Below are 20,581 nucleotides of genomic sequence, written 5' to 3'. Positions count from 1 at the left end.
ATGATGCTCCACTTGGCTGAAGAACCAGAAGCTCCTTGAAGAGACAATTGTGCACCATCATGTGAGTATGTTGTCTTGCAGCATGTCATCATGTTTGTTCAAGTTGTTGTGCTTTGTCTTCCAGGATGAAGTTGGACTCTTGCAATAATTGTTTCCTGGCCAACTTCTCTTTCACTCCCTAGTTTAGTTAGTCTGCACCATTGTTTGCATTTGTTAAGTTAAATGAAAAGTCAAAAGAACTTCAGTTTTTTTTCTTTATTTGCTGTAGTTTTTTTGAAGGAGAAGAAGAATCCCTCGAGCGCTCATTGTCCAGAGAGAAACATGCGTTTAGATAGTGCAATGCAGGGATTGTTGTTTCAAAAATAAAAACTTGAACTATACTTTGTTTCAACTTGTTTTTTCAAAACATTTCAATCATACACTTTTCTTTGTCATGAGTATATTTATCAAAAGACAAAACTATATTATAAGTAAAACATTTACTAAGTACATTCAATGACTCAGTTAACACTAGAGCTAAAGACAAATAAAGTTAAAACATTACAATGAAGTGAGTGGAAATGCTATAAGTCAAACATTTACAAAAGTACATTCAGTAAATCTTAAGTGACAATAAAAGTCAATGACTGAGCTAAAGACAAAGTACAGGCTCAATATAACAAACAGAACACAGATTATCAGCTGAGACGACAAAGTTTAACTGCAAACGGTTAACTTTCACAGAGACGTCTTCAGCAACGGTCAGTGATCGTAGTAACGCACAACTTTAGTGATAAGTGTAAGACTACACCACCTCTGAAGTTGTGTCACTACAATCACTGACAGTTACTGAAGACATCTCTGTGAAAGTTTACAACTGTTAGTTAGCAGTTTGTCGTCTCAGCTGATAATCTGTATAAACTGACACAAGTTCACTAAACTAATCAGTCAATATATCTAAGAAAATATTACCAATGGGAAATGCTTCTCATTAATTTTAAGCTTTATTTAAATAAACAAATGACACTACAACAGGAAAAATTTGCATTTGTTTAGAGAGATGCAGCAAAGCGAGGAAGAACAGAGTTTCTGCTCCACTGTTTGACTACATCTCCACGCTCAAGGAGCAGACTAAACACACTTTGGTGAATACTCATCGTCTCAGAGCGGTGGAAGAAGCAGCCGACATCATGGAGAAGATGATGGACGTCTCCAGTTTCTGCAGAAGAGAAGACAGGACATGGTTTAACTTGTGGTTTTTCACAAGTCAAGTACAAAAGGTCAGAACAGGCTCCACATCAGTTTCATCTACTGTGTCATAGTTTAGAGGAACACATTGAAAATAATGAATCAGTTTATTTAGATTTAACATAAGCCTTCACTTTTTCATGAAACAGCCTCTTAAGACCACTTACACTTTGATTTTTATATTTTCTACAGTATTTCAATATGTTAGAGGTCAAATGTTTGTATGTTTTATTCATGTATCTCTGATGTACAGCTCTATGTTTCAGTTCTTGTTGTTTTTAAATTGGAATGGATTAGATTAGATTAGACAGACACCTGTTCTACACAGGAAAAACTGACCCTAACCCAGAATTATCCAAGTTTTTTTTATTTTGTGAATACTGGGTTACATTTATTAGAAAATCTAGCAACTACTGTACAAAAACAGGCAGCATGATATGCAAAAGACGGGATTATGTTCCATTGTTCTCCAAAATTATATTTATAAAATAAAAAAAAAAAAATTAAAATGTATATTCCAAAAACATAGTAAAATTGATATTTTATTAATGTTTGTATTTGTATAATTTGGTCACAAATTGTAAAAATTGACAATTCAGTTATTTAGAATATAAAGGAGATGCTATATAGAAAGATTAGTTTAAACATTTGATTTGCCAGATTAGGCAAGAGAATTGATCATTTTGTTTTTGCTATTAATAAAAACAGGAATTTAATGTTTCTTTGAAGATTATTGGGTTAAATTCATTGTAAAATCTGGCAACTGCACAAAGATTATTATTGTTTGTTTGTTGCAAAATTATACAGAAAAAATAATGTTATAAAATACATAGTAAAATTAAGATTCAAAATTTTTATATTTTGTCACAGAATGGAGTTAGTTTTCTAATCTGTGTTATCAGAATAATATGTCTACTTAATATACAGTCTGTTTTATGTATAGAATTGGTCAATATATAAGGGTAGAAACAAAATGGACAAACTGTTTTCTCCTCGTGTCAGAGGAGGAGAAGAAGCGGAGGACCGGGTCTTCATGGCGGCTGACCGCGGACCGCGGTCCGGGTCTTCAATGTCTTCATGGCGGCTCGTATTCTTCATCCATCGTCTTCTTCTTCAGCAGAACATTCTGGAACTCTTCGCTTTGGCTCCCCAGCTCCCCGACATCTCTGCCCTCTCAGACGGCTTGTAGCACGGTCTTCTTCCTATACCTGGCCGCCGCCATACCTGACCTGCTAATCAAATGTTTGCTCCATTTCCCATGATGCAGCGCTTCCTGTTTGGTGGTTGACAAAGTGCTTTTCGGTGCACTACCGCCACCTTCTGGATAGGAGTGTGGCTCTGAATTCTACAACACTACAGTCTATGAAATAACTTTTCAAGTCATAAAAAAATACTTCGAAAACATTGTTCTCCAGAATTTCTCTGCAATATGTCTGTACTTTTCAGATTTATCTTGACTTCTGCTCGTTGTTCTCTCAGTGTTTGTGGTTCCTGATTGTACTGAGGACACTGCTCTAGAACATGTTCTATGGTTTCGGGATGAGCACACTCACACTTACCATCAGCATGTTTCCTCATTAGAACTCCAACCAACATTCTTTTGTATTTTATACAGATGTCTGCCTGTATCTTCATTGTCCCATAAATATTGCCATTCACGCTTTAATCATGCTTTACTATATTACACTTGGATATTAATGCTGCCTGTTTAGTATATTTATCTGCAATTTCATTCCCACTGACTCCTACATGGGCTGGGGCCCAACACAACACAATGCAAGCTCCTGATTTTATCAATCTATTCACAACCTGCACTATATCATCAACAATATCTTGTCTGGATTCAAAGTGCAGGTTTTTAATACTGAATAATGCTGAGCTAGAATCAGACCATTGATCTATACTCCACCACCCATAATAATGCCAAACATACACTCTTAGAAATAAGAGTTCCAAGAAAAACAAACGCTCATCGATCACCAAAGTAGTTGACGATTGAATGGTTGAAGCATCTACTCAAAATATCCAATAACGACTGTATGACACTGCAATTTGAAATGAGTTTATTACTTTAAAAAAATGATCAAAATAAAGTTGTACAATTGAACCAAAATAAGTTGCCATGTTACACTTGTGCTTTTAATTAACACATTTAATTTAATTTAACAAAAATTCAGGCCTATTCTAAGTCTACAAAAAAACCCACATATTTGTGATGTTAGAGTAATACAAACACAGTTATGGGTTGTATATTTAAATTTTCTGCAGGTGAACAGCCCTAATTCTTGCACACTGGACCTTTAATGAAAGGCTCACATTATAAAATCAAAGCCTGCTTAAGTCTATGATATCTTATGATACTTGTATATATATATATATGTATATATAAGTATATGTTTGGTACTTTATCTTGCTGTTAGATATCATTTCAGGGCTGAGAATTGAACTCACTCTCCTACACCAAACTCCATAGAGAGAGACACAAGGTCCTCATCTTCTGCTGCAAAGTTTGATAAAAGTATGCTCTGACATTATATGCTGCATTTTCACTGCTGCTGCCCATGAGTTCCTCTCATCTTCATACATTATTTAATATCTCAAACCAGGAGGCAGTAGTGCAACAAACTTTAAGCCAGATTTGTTCTCTTTTTCCCCCCTAAAAGATATTAATATTAATAAATACATGATTTAAGGACTTAAAACACTTTGCAAATAAATTAAAAATAAGACAGAGGGATTTGGATGACGACAGTTTGATTGACCTTTGCAAGTTTCCCTGTGGTATTATTGAAAAATACGGCTAGAGATCTTGTGGTAGGAGTGCGTTCGTACCCTTAAACTGTTTTCAAAAATCATTATTTCTAAACTTTTCATTTCTATTTCTATTCATTTTGCAACTCTTTTGATGAATAAGTGTGACTTTTATTGGAAAACACACACAAAATGTGTAGGTGACTCCAGACTTTTCAACAGTAGTGTGGATGATTCATAACAATGATCTACATTTAAAAAGTAGATGCAGCTCATTTTACTCAAAGTCTAAGACGAGTCTGAATTCGTTAGTCGAGCGATCACATGACTTGAGTCACATGACTTGAGTCCCCCACCTCTGCCCATTTAGAGGAGACTCCATGATAAAGCACAGCATATAATGTGTGGACCAGATTGACAGCTGGTATCATCCAATAATTGCCTGGTTGCAGGTGAAGTCCATGAATTGTGGCTCACAGTGGAACGATAATCGTCAAAATACGAGAGGCAAGACGTCTAACAATAAACAAGGATTTAATGTTTGTTGGCAAAATGAAAACCAATGTATCAATGAATGTACAGTATAAGCTAACAAGGTACACAGTTTTTCATTTGAATGAGACTCTGTCTGGCCTCACTCTGGCCGAGCTGCATTCACCGGATGCTCTGACGTCTGTGAAAGTGACACCAGGGTTAAATAGCGGGATTTGCTGCACTCTGACACAGTAATTGCTGTCTTCTTTTTAAACAGTTTTACATCACACACACTAAGTGATGAGATATTTTCCTCCCCCCTCTTATTTCTGTTGGCTTAATCCATGGCATTCCTCTCTGGCCCTGTTCTTTACCTTAGCTGGAGTTATTGAAACAAGATTATCTTGATAAACTGCCAGCGTGTCTTATTACACAGATCACTGACAGTAAAGGGATTTTACATGGCTTATTGCTACGTTTGTTTAACCCTTTAAGGTACTACTCAACCATTTGGTCGAGCACACTTTAAGTCACTATATCTCATTGAAAAATGCATTAAGCTGAACTCACTAACACTTAATGTGACTTGTTCTGAATGTTGTTCTTTATGAATTATGCAAACCAGGTTTATTATGAACAGACGTCTCAACCGTTTGGTAGAGGCCTGTATCTATAATACTGTAGGGTCTAATGTGACGTTATTGTTATCATATATAAGTAAATATAATAAAATAATAAAATGCTTTTGCTTTTTTCTTGGTGCGTACCTTAAAGGGTTAATATAATTGACCTTGGACTAAGTAAAATATTTCTTTTCAGTTACCTAAAATAAAAAATCATCTATCTATCTATCTATCTATCTATCTATCTATCTATCTATCTATCTATCTATCTATCTATCTATCTATCTATCTATCTATCTATCTATCTATCTATCTATCTATCTATCTATCTATCTATCTATCTATCTATCTATCTATCTATCTATCTATCTATCTATCTATCTATCTATCTATCTATCTATCTATCTATCTATCTATCTATCTATCTATCTATCCATCCATCCATCCATCCATCCATCCTTCTATCTATCTATCTATCTATCTATCTATCTATCTATCTATCTATCTATCTATCTATCTATCTATCTATCTATCTATCTATCTATCTATCTATCTATCTATCTATCTATCTATCTATCTATCTATCTATCTATCTATCTATCTATCTATCTATCTATCTATCTATCTATCTATCTATCTATCTATCTATCTATCTATCTTGTTTATTGTTAATTGTAATAGCCTCTGCACCTTTAATGGACCTTTAACAAAAACAGATATATGGGAAATATTACTCTCCATGAAAGGTTTTTCTTTTAATTGAAGGTAACCAGGGCAAGTTCTCACTTGTTTTACCTTTGAGTTGCTCGGTTGTAGGAGGCAGTAGGTGTTCAGTTTCATTTTTCCCTTCCCTCCTTGTTGTAATCAACATATCAGCCTTTGCACAACACCTCCTGCTGCAGAGAGGCGCTCTCGTCAGACCAGTTTTCAGCTAGAGTTTGGGTAAATGTATTCAGGGAAGTCCTCGCAGCCAGAGGTTAAGTCTTGGGTTTCAGAAAGGGCGTCACAGATGCAGTTCTATGGGACGGATGTTACAAAAACCAACGCAGGATTGATTTGAACACATCTCACAGGAGCTTTACAGGCCAACGAAGGTGTTTTCTTTGATCACGACAACAACAAGACAGCTCTGCACAGGTAAGTGTTGCTTTTTAATATTTAAAGTAAGTTCACACGCATGGACTCTAGTTCAGGTAAATGCTCAGCTCCACTTTATTGTGCTCTAACTGAGTAATTACTATCTTTAGATTCTGAAGTTGAATTATTTTCCCTTAGACCCTTAAAATATGAAACTTAGACCTGACGTGTTCCCGACAACACTGACAAGGACTTTAAACATGTTTAAAGTGACCTCTCTGTCACCACTGTCATGTGCCTGCATGTACACTTCATCACACGTCATGTCAGATAAAGTACAACAACAAATTTCACCTTTCACAGACCTGTGTCACACTTACAGAAGAGCAAATAACCAACCAAAAATAACCTGCCTGACCACATTTGCCAGGAACTCTCAAACAGATAACATTCACTCACAAGCACCAACAAGCTCACAACCTGGTCCCACAGCTGACACACGAGTTGCTTTGTTTCCTCAATAAAACACGCGGTGGCCGCGACGCCAACATTCCTTCTTCACAATATCACATTTGAATAGTAAAAGAACGGCACGTAATAAAGTCCTACATAAGAAAGAACAAACACAGCCCGGGGTGTGGCTCTGACAAGGCACTTACATGTAGGCCACTAGTGTTTGGGAGGGAGATAAAGTCAGGTACGTCACCTGGAGGAGGAAACGCTGAGCAGAAGTACTTTAGAATAGTTTCATACAGTTCCAATATGGGCCTTAGATTAAGTTTTTTATGTTGTATGTTGCCAGATCACAATAAACAGTATCTCACAAGACCTGGATCTTACAAGATCTATAGCATAAATGAATATCATGAAATAAGTTCCTGTATATGTACCAACAATAACAACATTAAAAGGAGAGAGAGAAAAACAAGCAATAACTAAAGCAGCTTTATGTTTAAATATATATCCATATAAAATAAGGTATGTTGCTGTGTTTATTACTCCAGACCTCTAATCGCTTGTTGTTCCACCTCATCTCTTATGAAGAACAAATTCTCTGCCAAAGCTGCTTCCAGTAAATTCCAGTGTTATTTTTGGGACATATATATATATATATATACACCGTATCTGCTCAGACTGACCAAATGCAGCCTCTAGTGCAGGGGTGTCAAACTCATTTTCACTGAGGGCCACATCAGCATAATTGTTACCCTCAAATGGGCCAGATGTAACTGTCATACACAATAAATGTAACTTGTAAAATAAAGGTAACTACTCCGTAACATAGTGCTAAATAACTTTATGTATGTATTACTTATTGAAGTTACAAATATTTCATTCACATTCTGCTGCGATCACAGTCTCAATCTCAATTTTTCTCGTTGCATGATGCATTTACAATAATACACTGCGATCTAGTGGCAGGATGCCGTCACTTTGCGGGTAACGCAATCGCCATGCATTGTGGGAAATGTAGTTTATTGTCAACGCACGCCTTAAAGCAGCATAGACCTATTTTAACACAGATTTTTAAGACCAATGAATCACTCGCGGGCCACATAAAATGACGTGGCGGGCCACATCTGGCCCCCGGGCCTTGAGTTTGACACACGTGATCTCGTGGGTCAGTGTGAAGGGGATAAAGATCGAAGGTTAAAATATCTGTATTCTCTGGAGGCAAAACTGTTCATCACTGCTTCAGTTATGAAAACAGCCTTCGACACATTTAGTGCTTCTCTTAACAAAGCTGTCAAAACACAGATTTAGGATTACACACACTGGTAGCGTCTTTTTTTGTTGTTCATGGATTAAAGCAGTCTTTTTCAATCCTGGTCCTCAGGGACAAACTGCCACTGCCATGTTTTAGATGTTGCCCTGGAGTAAGATACTTCTAAAACATGCAGGGCACTGGGACCAGGATTGAGAAACACTGTACAAAGAAGATAATCAAAAATATATAACTTACTATATTAAAGTAAGTAGCCTACTAATAGGAGTGAAAACAAGAAAATAGACTTGCCCAGTACTGGTTTCCAAGTTAATTATAGTTCTTTAGTTTAGTGCTATGAATTGAAGTCATTTTGTAGTCACTATTCCAAAAAGGCCCAACAATTGCTGCTTTGTTTGTTTCAACACATCTAAATATATATTGCGCAGTATTTATTTCCTGGCATGAAATTGGATGTTTTAAAGCTCTTATGTATTCATCTGGGGGTCACTGGCTCAGTGGAAAATCTGTTGTGGGAAATAAACAGTGCACACATTAATATGATAGAGTCCAGCAGACTTAGTGTGAGAGGCCAGAGGGAGAGCCTGCCCTCATACACTACACAAAACAAACAAAAAATATCCGGTCTGTCATCATTTTGCAGCTGCAAGGCTTCAGCATCTGGACCATGTTCTCCTCTGCTACGCCGTACAAAAACCAGCACTACAATGAGCTGAAGAACAACTGCATCAAGGACAAGACGCTGTTTGAGGATCCAGAATTTCCAGCCACCAATTCATCGCTGTATTTTAGGAGACCGCCTCCTGGTATTGTGGTGTGGAAACGACCAGGGGTGAGTGACTCAGTTCATCATTAACATCCAGCTTTACAAGCTTCCCATAACGGCTACATGGAAAGTAACGTCATAAACATTTATTGTGGAGGTTTTCAGTCAAGGCCAGTGAAAGCCTGTATATAAACCTGTACATTAAGACATTTCTGTGTAATAACGCCCTCCAATTTCTTTTTCTATTGCAGGAAATAAGCACTGGTGAACCCCATCTGTTTGTTGAGGGCATCAGCTCCCACGACCTGAACCAGGGAGTTGTAGGAAACTGCTGGTTCGTGGCTGCCTGTTCCTGCCTGGCTTTAAAGTCGAACCTCTGGAAGAAAGTTAGTTTAGTTGTGTTGCTGTATATTTGCTGCTCAAGGTGAAATTTGCCCAAGGGATTTACTTACAACTGACAGCAAATTAAAAGATGCATTATGTAATAAATCTAAAGCAACTGGCCATAAAATCCTCCTAATATGTCACAGAGACTCAGGAATAATGTTCATATAACAAACTGAACTCACCAACAACAACAGTACAGACAAAATATTTGCATTAAAACATTTTTTTGCAGACCACAAATCTTGTTTATGTTGTGAAATCATGTTTTGCCATGTGGTGCCACCTACTGCCGTCTACCAATCATTGCAGTCAGTAGAGTCTCAGCTCCCGAGCAACCACAGGTTGCCAGTTACATCTGAGCAACAATGGCGTAGAAAACGAAACCTGAAAGACATTTTGAATTTGAGTGCAGTAACCTTTTTTTGGCCACATTCTTACGTATGGCACCTTTAAATTCCTTTGTCCAAGTGACTGATGTTTTTTGCTGGTCGATGGATTCATTATACTGTGACATTTTAATGAATTCAGTGCTTTAATTCAGGGGTCTCAAACTCAAATTACGTGGAGGCCAATGAGCATCTATACAGGTCAGGAGGGGGTTAGTCAATCAAAAAGGAGTCATACTGTTTAAGGAAAAAAACTACAAAGGTGTATAAGCACACATCAAGGAAAAAAAGTGGGAAAAAAATACACAATTACAACTTTTTTTGTTGAAAAATTATGACTTTATTCTCAAAAGTGTACTTTTTTGTTTCAATACAGCCCTAATACTCTGTATTAGAGTACACACCTAACGCACTTCAGTAGGCTTATGAGCTTCAAATCCATCATGATATTGCAGAAATTATATTTATATATATACATACATACATGCTAAATGATTCTATAGAATCAAAAACCAAATGCATACCTGGATATCAAGTGGCGGGCCGCATGAGGTCAATTTAGGGTGCCACATGTGGCCCTCGGGACGCGAGTTTGAGACCGTACAGTTAAAGGGCGCCGATAAACCTAACTGAGATTAATACACCAAACCGTTAAAGGTGCCATATGTAGGAATGTGGCCAAAAACGGTTACTACATTCAAATTCAAAATACCGAGGTCTTTTAGGTTTTGTTTTCTGACGTAACTGGCAACCCGTGGTTGCTCGGCAGCTGAGACTCTACTGACTGCAATGATTGGTAGTCGCCGGGAGGTGGCGCCACATGCCAAAACATGATTTCAAAACATAAACATGATTTGCAGTCCGCAAAATATTTTTTTTAGTGGAAATATTTTGTCTGTACTGTTGTTGTTGGTGAGTTCAGTTTGTTATATGAACATTATTCATGAGTCTCTGTGACATTAGGAGGATTTTATGGCCAGTTGATTTAGATTTATTATATAATGCACCTTTAAGTTTACTTTAAACAGTATTTACGTTGTGAAATAAAGCTGAAGTTATATTTTTATGGAGGCCTCCAGCAAAAGATACAGTCAAACCTTCACTCAGTAATGTGCTCATTCGGTGTCTTGATTACAAAAAGCTACTACATTTACATATTTATACAATATTTGTATATTGTATTAATATATTGTGAATCCTTGTGACAGCATTTATAATTACACCCAAGTCATTTCTTTAAATGCTGTATTTGTCCATACAGCTACATCACACTGACATTTTTACATTGTCTTTGTTTACAGGTGATTCCTGACTTTAAGGATCAGGAATGGGATCCCAAACATCCAGAAGACTACGCGGGAATCTTTCATTTTCAATTCTGGGTTTTCGGAGAGTGGCTGGATGTGGTGGTGGACGACCGGCTGCCGACAATCAATGGAGAGCTCATCTACTGTCACTCAAAAACCAACAATGAATTCTGGAGCGCTCTGTTAGAGAAGGCCTATGCAAAGTCAGTAATGCATGCAGTTATGGATATTATATTATATTATATTATACGTTTGTTCAAAGCATCAACTGTGCTGTATTTTTAAAGTGTGATTTACAAATACATATAATTTCCTCAGTTGTATCCTTGAATATGACACATTTCTTATTGTAATATTTTGTCTAACTTCTGGCTGACCTTGTGGTATCCTGCTCTGTGTCCAGACTCTCTGGCTGCTATGAATCCCTGGAGGGGGGAAACACTGGAGATGCAGTGGTGGATTTCAGTGGAGCTGTGGCTGAAGCCATCAGCCTGCAGGAAGGAGGTTACTACAAAGACCAGACAAAACAAGACCAGCTGTTTGAGGATCTTCTGAAGGTTTATGATCGTGGAGGAATCATAAGCTGCTCCATCAAGGTTTGGAATGTTCTGTCGAAGTGAGTCCTTTCTTCTGAAGACCATACTCATTGTTGTCAGTTTCTTTCAGGCAGAACCTCATGAAATTGAGAGCAAGATGGCAAACGGACTGGTGAAAGGTCACGCGTACTCCATAACTGCAGTGAAGAAGGTGCGTTTGGGTCACGGGCTTCTGGCCTACTTTAAGAACGAAACTATCCCTCTGATCCGCATGAGGAACCCATGGGGAAAGACTGAGTGGAATGGAGCCTGGAGTGACAGGTGAATTTATTCTTCCCTGCATTTGAGCAGGACATTTTTGACCCTTTGAGGCAAGAGGACAAATCTTCCTGCTGCTTTTTCCTTCTTCTATTATGAGAGTTCTCCAGTATTGTGGTACAAGAGTCTGTCCACTTCTGAAAACGCCATCCATGACATTCCTTCTTTCTTATGTGTTTCTCATTTTTCAGCTCCGAACAATGGTCAAAGGTTGGTGATACAGAGAGAGGAAAGCTTGGTATCACCGTGGAGGATGATGGCGAGTTCTGGTCAGTGATTAAGCTCCAAAGATCCACCTTCCTCTTTCAAAGTGCATTATAGTGACACATGTTCCTCCCCAGGATGTTTTTCTCAGACTGGTGCAAGTACTTCACAGAGGCAGACGTTTGCCGTCTCATCAACACTTCAGCCATTAGTGTTCATAAGACCTGGAATGAGGTTGTGCACTTTGGGAGCTGGACTAAAAACGCAGATCCGCTGTTAAACCGCTGTGGTGGATGCGCCAACCACAAGAGCACCTTTCTGCAAAATCCACAGGTAACTGCACCTTCTCTTCACATCCTTTACCTGAGCTGAAGCTTGTGTCTGTTCACTCACTCATGTTTATCTTCTTCTTCTTTTGTAGTATTTGTTTGATGTTACAAAGGAGGTCGACGAGGTTCTAATCTCCTTGCAACAGAAAGACATGAAGATCCACAGAAAATTCGGTCAAGGAGAAAATATCACCATTGGGTTCGGTGTCTACAAGGTAATTTGTCTATCCCTTTCCCAGTGTCTTAGTAAAATAATTGAATCACTGTAAGCACCGCGATTTAGAAACCGTGGGACAAGAAAAGATTTGAAGTTTTTGTGAAATGTTGCACAACTAACGGGTGATGAGCTCATTAGAAAAGGAAATGGTGAGCGTCTGGGTCAACGGCATTTTTCAAGAATTTGATTATTTTGGAGTCATTTCATCAACTTTTGGCTTCAATTTTGGCCAAAACCTTTTTTTTTTTTTTTTCGTCAGACAGACTTGACTTGACAGGTTTATCAGAAACAAAAACAGATAATTTAACAAGTGAATCACATCATCGTAAACACAAAGAATGCGCATACTTTAGCTGATTGTTTCAAGCTGAGAAACAGTGGAATCAGACACATTTGAGTGTTCTAACATCTCAGTGAGGTAAAAAATATCAGTGTTTTCTTGGCAATTGTGTTAAACCTAATATTATTTTGAACTAACCCTAACCCTAACCCTTTTTACCAGATAAAACCATTTAGATTTCCAGCATCATTTTAGGCATGTTCTATTCAATATATAGATACATTATAAAACTGACATAAACGGACAATTTTCTGGGTCACCATAGAAATATTTTCCACAACCCATCTGCAGGTTTGTTCCCAAATCTCTGGGAGAAAAACTAAATACATTATTTATAGAATAAAGACTGAAAACACTACATTTGGATTCTTAACAAATGCAAACAATGACGCTCACCTGTTCTGGTCCCCACTAAAGGGATGTAAGGTAATATACTGGATGTGTGATAGCACTTTAGATAGCACTCATTGATAGCCTGTAATTCACAATAATAATAATAATAATATGCTAGGTTATGTTTATCATGTTATTAAATGTATTAAATTTAACATTTAATAGTATATAACAGTGGTGTCAAACATAAGGCCCGCAGGTCCGATCTGGCCCATAGGATGAATTTTGATTAGAATCTAATCATAATGTGAAATACTATGATTTTAAGTCTCAGAATCATATAAATCCACTGTGATCTTATAGTAATGCACACATGTAAATGGTAAATTAAACATAATATTCTTGAAATTGTACTTATTTTTCTCGGGAAATGTATTGAACCAGGGAGGCTGATAAACAGGCACTGCAACCAAAATGATAGTGCAGGAGATTATCGGCACAAAGAAACAACAAAATAAACTAGAGAAAGAACTCCAAGAGTTCACTTTTTAGGGGACATATTATGCAAAATCAACTTTTTAATCTTTAAATCCTTATATTTGGGACTCTGGAGGTCCTATCAGTCTACAAAGTGTGAAAAAAGATGACTTACTCATGTTTTTGAGGTCCTCCTCAGTCTAAGTACAGGAGATAAAACACACAATGTTGACTTCCGCACTCATTGGGTCGTCACAATGCGCTAAATTCCTGGAACTGTTGTCTCACGGAGCTCTGCTTTGTCCGTAGAGTGCTGAGAGTTTGCGAGAACTTCTATTCTTGGCTCCACAGTGCAGCACAGAGTTCTACACAAACTTCCAGCCTCAGAGGATTTATCTGTCCAGTGGATACATGTTATATATGACGGCAATGTGCCTGCTAGAGCCTGCAAATGATCACTTTTCCAAATGCTAACTGCTGTTAGCTCCCAGTAGCCTCTGTGGCTGATGTCATTTCCTGTCCCTTATGTTTATTTTTTTTAAGGTGGATCTAAAGAGATACTATTAAACAGAGCGTTCTGAACAGGGCTGTATTGTCAGGGTGATTGAACTGCTGTGGTGCTTCATCCAAAGCATGTCACAGATTCATTAGGACACCAGGGAACTAGGTTAACTTGGAGAAATAGGGTTTAATATGTGCCCTTTAACAGATAACGCACGACACAGCTTGAACATTTGACAGAATAGATTATTCTGTGCAGGGATCAGACTGCCACATTCCTCACAGGGCAATTTCCTCATCAGGGATCTGGCTAAGTTCAAACACACACTGTACACTCTTGTCATACTGACACAAGTGCTGCCAAAAAGGGGGCAACGTCTGGACAGCAATAAACGCTGGTGATACTAAGAGCAAGGCCTGTGATTTAAAAAAACAAAAACAAAGGGCAGCTGTGTGTGCATGTGGTCTGCTGAACTGCTGCAAGCTTTAAAACTGATTTTAAAGAAGAACCCTTGTCATGTAAAGTCACTGTGTGCACACTTACATGGAATTTTAAAAAAATTATATCAACATTTTGCCACCAGGGGGCAGAAGAACAGATGTGGGCAGCAGACCATATTTCTTCTACATGCACATCTTATGTGAAACATAAGAAACCTGGTTAATCATCTTTGTGTTATATATCATTTTAACAATAGTGCAGTTATGTGTGGTAATATTTGAAACCCTATCTCATCCATCATGTTTTGTATCAACAAATAGGATTGATACAATAAAATGAAAATAATCACGTGAATCCAATTTTATATTTTATTTACTTACGATAACAATAACGTGAAATTAGACCCTACAGTATTTCAGATACAGGCCTCTACCAAACGGTTGAGACGTCTGTTCATAATAAACCTGGTTTCCATAATTCATAAAGTACAACATTCACAAGTCACATTATGTGTTAGTGAGTTCAGCTTGATGCATTTTTCAATGAGATATAGTGACTTTAAGTGTGGTCGACCAAATGGTTGAGTAGAACCTTAAAGGGTTAAAACGAGAATGAACAGGATTCCACACACTGTTCGTTTAAACTCCCCTGTACCTCAATTATTTGGTAATCAAGTATTAAGTAAATACCAGATTTTTTTATTTTGTTTTGTTTTCCAGGTGGAGCTGAACAGGAAATACCGGATGCACGACATCCTGACACAACAGTGCGTGGCCACGTCCACCTACATCAACTCTCGGACAGTGTTCATGAGGTGCTCGTTGCAGCAAGGCCGCTACGTCATCATCCCCACCACTTTCAAACCTCTGACGCTGGGGGATTACATGATCCGTGTTTTTACTGACGTGGACTCAGCCTGCAGGTACGGCTGTGATAGCATCAGTTATATACGTAGGTTAACGTTCACATATCTTTACGATTATCAGGTCTTTTCCTCTCACTTGAGGAAAAGTGAGGACATCGCTTTTCTCTGCCTGTTCAATCTCAGGCACCGGATGAATAATGTCCAAGAAAAGCACACAAATGAGTGGTTTGGAAAGTGGAGGCTATAAACTGTGACCCATAATGGTTATAGTCTGTTCTCATTAAATCACGTATAAATTACCATCATGCTCCCATTGCTGTTTTTGGCCGGAGATGTTGTTTTGCAATATTTAGCTTGGTTTCTGGCGTTCCAGTAAGTTGAAACTCAGGATCTAGTTACATTTTCTCACAGGTCGTCGAAGCTATAACGAGTTTACGTGTACAGACATAACATCACATTTGGCACTCCTTTAATTTTCTGACTGCAAGGTCATATGCCGACAAAGTTACCTGAAGTAACCATGAAACATCGTAACAGACCGAAAGATCATGTCGTCTGACTTCAGCATCAATCAGAGAATGACGTTATTGTCCTTTAATTCTCACAGGGAGCTGATGGTGGACAAGCCAAAGGTCAAATGCTGGAGTTCATTCCTTGGATACCCACAAGCTGTGACTCATGTCTACGTCCATGGAGCTGAAGGACTGCAGAACCAGGACAGCGCAGGAGGTAAGAGGCCACTTTACCCTCCGTCCGTCCTATGACATGTCACCAGTGTGTTTTTACTCTAACACACTGTATCTTTACGTGTTTTCATGCAGGCGCAGACCCTTACGTGATCATAACCTGTGAGGGTCGGTCAGTGAAATCAGCCGTCAAGAGGGACACCTTAGAGCCAGAGTTCACAATCAGCGGCATTTTCTACAGGAAGAAACCTAGAAAGCCCATAACTGTGGAGGTAAGATGGCAACAATCATATCTAACACATATGCATAAGCTTTTTATGTCACTGAGGACAAATCATTGACATAATGCATTACCTAGCCCCTTACCCTCACCTTAAATGGCACATTTTATGCTAAATCAACTTTTTAATCATTTAAATCCTTATATTTGGGACTCTGGAGGTCCTATCAGTCAGCAAAGTGTGAAAAAAGATGACTCACTCATGTTTTTGTGGTCCTCCTCAGTCTAAGTACAGGAAATAAAACACATGATGTTGACTTCTGTGCTCATTGGGACGTCACAATGCGCTTAATGCCTGGGAATTTAGCGCTCAGCTTTGTCCGTAAAACACGCGAGAGTGTAGGCGAGGGCAACGGTATCCAAAAACCGGAAGCCCGCAAAGTCAACTCTTTCTTCTACTCTTAGCTCCACAGTGCAGCACAGAGTTCTACACAAACTTCCAGCCTCAGAGGATTTATCTGTCCAGTGGATACATGTTATATATGACGGCAATGTGCCTGCTAGAGCCTGCAAATGATCACTTTTCTCAAATGCTAACTGCTGTTAGCTCCCAGTAGCCTCTGTGGCTGATGTCATTTCCTGTTCCTTAAGTTTTGGTTGACTTTTTTTTAAGGTGGACCTTTAAGGTGGACCTAAAGAGATACTACTAAACTGAGCATTCTGAACAGGGCTGTTTTGGCAGCGTGATTGAACTGCTGTGGTGCTTCATTTTTATTGTATTGCATATGTCACAAACATTTTCATTAGGACACCAGGTAACTAGGTTAACTTGGGGAAATAGGGTATAATATGACTCCTTTCACTATGGCTCCAGAGCATCATCAAGCAATATTTTCAGAAATGCATCAGCCTTAACAACATCATTCATTAATGCACAGCTGTCATTTATTTTCTACACTGTGCTAACCCTGTGGTCTTTAAATACATCCACATCCAGATGTAGGCTGCGTTTTCACCATAAACACAGATAATTCTTTAAAAAGCCTGACTGCTCTCCCTCAGGTGTGGAACAGTAACGCTGTGAAGGACGAGTTCATGGGTCAGGTGATGTTGTCCGGCTCGGTCAAAGACCCCGATGAACCTCAGAGGCTCCAGCTGAGGAAGCGCGGCCGGCAGATGGCTGACGAGATGCCCGGCGCCATCAGCCTGAGGATCGTCACCTCGACTCAGCTGACCGCCATGTGACCGCCGTCAGTGAAAGTTACTGAACATAACATGCCATCATCAAAGCACTAAACAGAACAAACACATGTTCCATCATTACACTGTATATAAGACTCATGTTTCTTTCTTTTTTAAGTACAACTTTTATCTTGATATTTTAGCAAATCATTCCTGTTTAGTTGCAGCATACATACTGTGAGTAATATAGTCTTACTGTATCATTTTTATATTTATAAACTGTTTACCATTGGTATTATTAAGAGTAAGTTACTATACAGTATGTACAAACTTTTTAAATTCATCTCTTCCTGTCATCTGTTCTCATGAATATTGACAATATGCAAAACCGTAAATGACCAAAAAGGGAAATTATAAAGGCCTAAGCACATGTCACATCTCTGGTTTTCTTCCTCTTTTTATTTCAGTCCAGTTCCCAAACTGCAATATTTTGTTTGATTTTTTTTTTTTTACACTCAAGACACAGCCATGCACAATTCAAAGTTCAAAAAGTCTATTGCTTCAACCACAATTAAAAATAGTTTATCCAAAACCGGATTTTCCCCCGTCAACCCTTTGTCCTTTTTCAAAGATGGGGAAAGGCCTGCTGAGGTATGACAGATGGTTCAGCAGTTTTACAAAGCTAGACAATAATAAGAGTAATAATAATAATGATAATAATAATTTAAAAAGTAACATTTTTTGTCTTTGTTCCATTCTCTTGATACACATTAATAGAGGAATTTTCACACCACGTGTACAGGTTTACACATTCAGAAGATAGGAATGTACAGGCGCAACCACAGAAAAAAGGGGCACGTTTGCAGTGTCTCTTGTCCCAAAATTCACCTTTGTGCTCATAGTTCAGACCTGTACAGTACATGGGGCAGATGCCGAAAAACATCCCGTGACAGGACCGCCCCCGACACACTCGCCTACCGCACGCACACGTACATGTACTAACAGTCAGCAGTGGTTCCCGGGACAGACACAGAGTGCTGCATCTGTCCAGATGAAGGAGTGTCCAATGAACAGGAGAGCTGGATCCAGGAGTGCAGAGACAGCGTGTGTGTGTGTTTTTCTCTTCTTTTGATTTCCAGGGTGCAAAACATTTATTGATACATACCATAGAGCAACCTGAATATTGTCATTTTAAGTTACATAATTCTGGGTGGGGAGGAGGGGTTCTGATCATATTTACATACATACATACTAACAATCTTAACCTATGTGGAGATGAGATACAGTGTATAGTTTGTTTTACATGCATGATTTTCTGTTGCATCCTCCCGTCGAACATCACTCCTTCATCTTCTGTACATTTGGTGTACAACGGAGGTGCAACATGACTAAGTAGCTACCCTGCACCTCGGAGTTAAGGTGGAACGACACAGGTGAGGCATCTTCTAGTGCAGATTGAGGTAGCCCTCTAACACACACACACTCACACACACACACACAGAGGGAAGCCACATGGGAAATGACTGACGTCTGTACAGGGATGAGTTTGTGGGAGGAATGTTAGGAGACAACATGAACCTCTATTACTAGATTCTGTTCTCAGTGCTTGTTAGGATAAGGTACAATCATGAAATCAATACTGTCTGCTCACATTCCCTCGGTTTAATCTGCCCAGAGACTCACAATAAAAACACATTTCATTCTGTTATCTTAATATCACAGAATAATAATCTCGTCATCACGAGATAATGGCCTGTTATCTTGTGAAAGCAAGTCTAACTAATGGTAACAAGGCTTATTTTCTTGTGATGAGACAAATTAATGTGATATTTTGGCATAACACTTTTTTTCTTCTGATTGTGTTAGACCTCATCTCTGATGAAAAACTATTCATAAATAGGGAACAACCTTTTAATTGTATTATCCCATTATTACAAGAAAACAAGCCTTATTATCTCAATTATTATTATTACGTGACCTCAAGGTAACAGGATTCAAACATATAGTAGTGATCGTGACCATTCTCATCTTCAATAGGAAAGAAAAAAAAGGAAAAACCAAAGGGAAAGAGGAGGGTGGTGCTCGGTAACATATTAGACATGTTAGTGACCTTTCACTAGTCAGGCATTCAGGCCAAACATGTAGCAGCAGTAACATCATCTATGAGTTACAATTTTAAGACTAAATCATATCCAGTTCACATCTCTGCTCATATATATGTTAATCCTTAGATTAGGTCTTGGTGCTGATTATTGATTAAACTGACCATTTCAGGTTGAATAAATTAATATAAAGTGTGTATTTTTTTTGGACTTGTTTTGGTCAAATTTTGTACGACATGCTATAGTATGACGATTTGATACAATTTTGGACAACATAACGTTTTGGTCAAATTTTGGACCAAATTTATTTTGACTTTTTTTGGCCAAATTTTGGACAACATAACTTTTGGTCGAATTTTGGACAATTATTTTCAAACTTTTTTGTGTCAAAATAAGGACGACATGCTATTGTATGGCGTTTTGGACAAATTTTGGACAACATAACTTTTGGTCAAATTTTTTTTTTTTTTTTATCAAACTCTTTTGGGTCAAAATTTGGAGGACATACTATAGTATGATGTTTTGGACAAATTTTGGAAAAATGTTTTTTCACAATCTGGCCCTGAAATAAAAAAACAAAAAGCTGAAATGTTGTGACTTCAGTGAACACGCTGTTGGTTTCACCAGCGCATGGAAAATGAATGCATATATTAAAAGATTAAAAGTTAATATTTATCAGGTAAGAGTTTTCTTCCAAATTCATACTATGTTGTCTGATAAAAACATTAATTTAGATACAAACAAAATATGTATCCAGGTCAAATTTGTGTTAATACAGTTTTTAAGTGGGTAAATACATTTTTGAAGGGTTAGTATTTTTGGTGATTGAACCTTGAATGCAGCAAGAAAATGTTGATGCAAACACACGACAGGTGCTTCTGCTATTCACAACCCCCCCAAAAAATACCCTGACCGTCAATTATATCTCATTATTTCTTATTCTTACATATCTTTTTTAAAAATAAGCATCTAGACATAGATTTGACGGTGTGTAATAGTTATTTTTCTTGCTTTAATAACTGTAGGTGACCTTCATGACCTTCTCTGGACGCTCTCTGGAAGGAGCTGGGTCACATGACATATGAGACCTGTATTACTGAAGGAT

At 38.1% G+C, this 20,581-nt stretch overlaps 1 protein-coding gene across 1 annotated transcript; it reads left to right on the top strand.

The window, feature by feature from the left end:
- Nucleotides 1-6,130: 6,130 nt before the first annotated feature.
- Nucleotides 6,131-17,522, top strand: LOC310927616 (calpain-5-like). Its single transcript, XM_083889962.1, has 13 exons — nt 6,131-6,212; nt 8,522-8,710; nt 8,896-9,030; nt 10,719-10,927; nt 11,128-11,320; nt 11,391-11,581; nt 11,770-11,847; nt 11,920-12,115; nt 12,204-12,326; nt 15,141-15,343; nt 15,894-16,015; nt 16,108-16,244; nt 17,255-17,522. The coding sequence occupies exons 2-13, from the start codon at nt 8,546-8,548 to the stop codon at nt 17,435-17,437; spliced, it is 1,935 nt and encodes a 644-aa protein (XP_083746088.1). The 5' UTR covers nt 6,131-6,212; nt 8,522-8,545; the 3' UTR covers nt 17,438-17,522.
- The last annotated feature ends 3,059 nt before the right edge of the window (nt 17,523-20,581 follow it).

Source organism: Microchirus variegatus (genome assembly GCF_963457635.1).
Source record: "Microchirus variegatus genome assembly, chromosome: 5".
Lineage (NCBI taxonomy): Eukaryota > Metazoa > Chordata > Actinopteri > Pleuronectiformes > Soleidae > Microchirus > Microchirus variegatus.
This window is presented reverse-complemented; position numbering and strand designations above follow the sequence as displayed.

Excerpts from the sequence above, each read along its gene's own strand:
- LOC310927616 (XM_083889962.1), top strand. The coding sequence starts at position 8,546 with ATGTTCTCCTCTGCTACGCCGTACAAAAACCAGCACTACAATGAGCTG. Across the intron at positions 8,711-8,895 it reads TGGTGTGGAAACGACCAGGG|GAAATAAGCACTGGTGAACC; the intron begins GTGAGTGACTCA and ends TTTCTATTGCAG. Across the intron at positions 15,344-15,893 it reads GACGTGGACTCAGCCTGCAG|GGAGCTGATGGTGGACAAGC; the intron begins GTACGGCTGTGA and ends TAATTCTCACAG.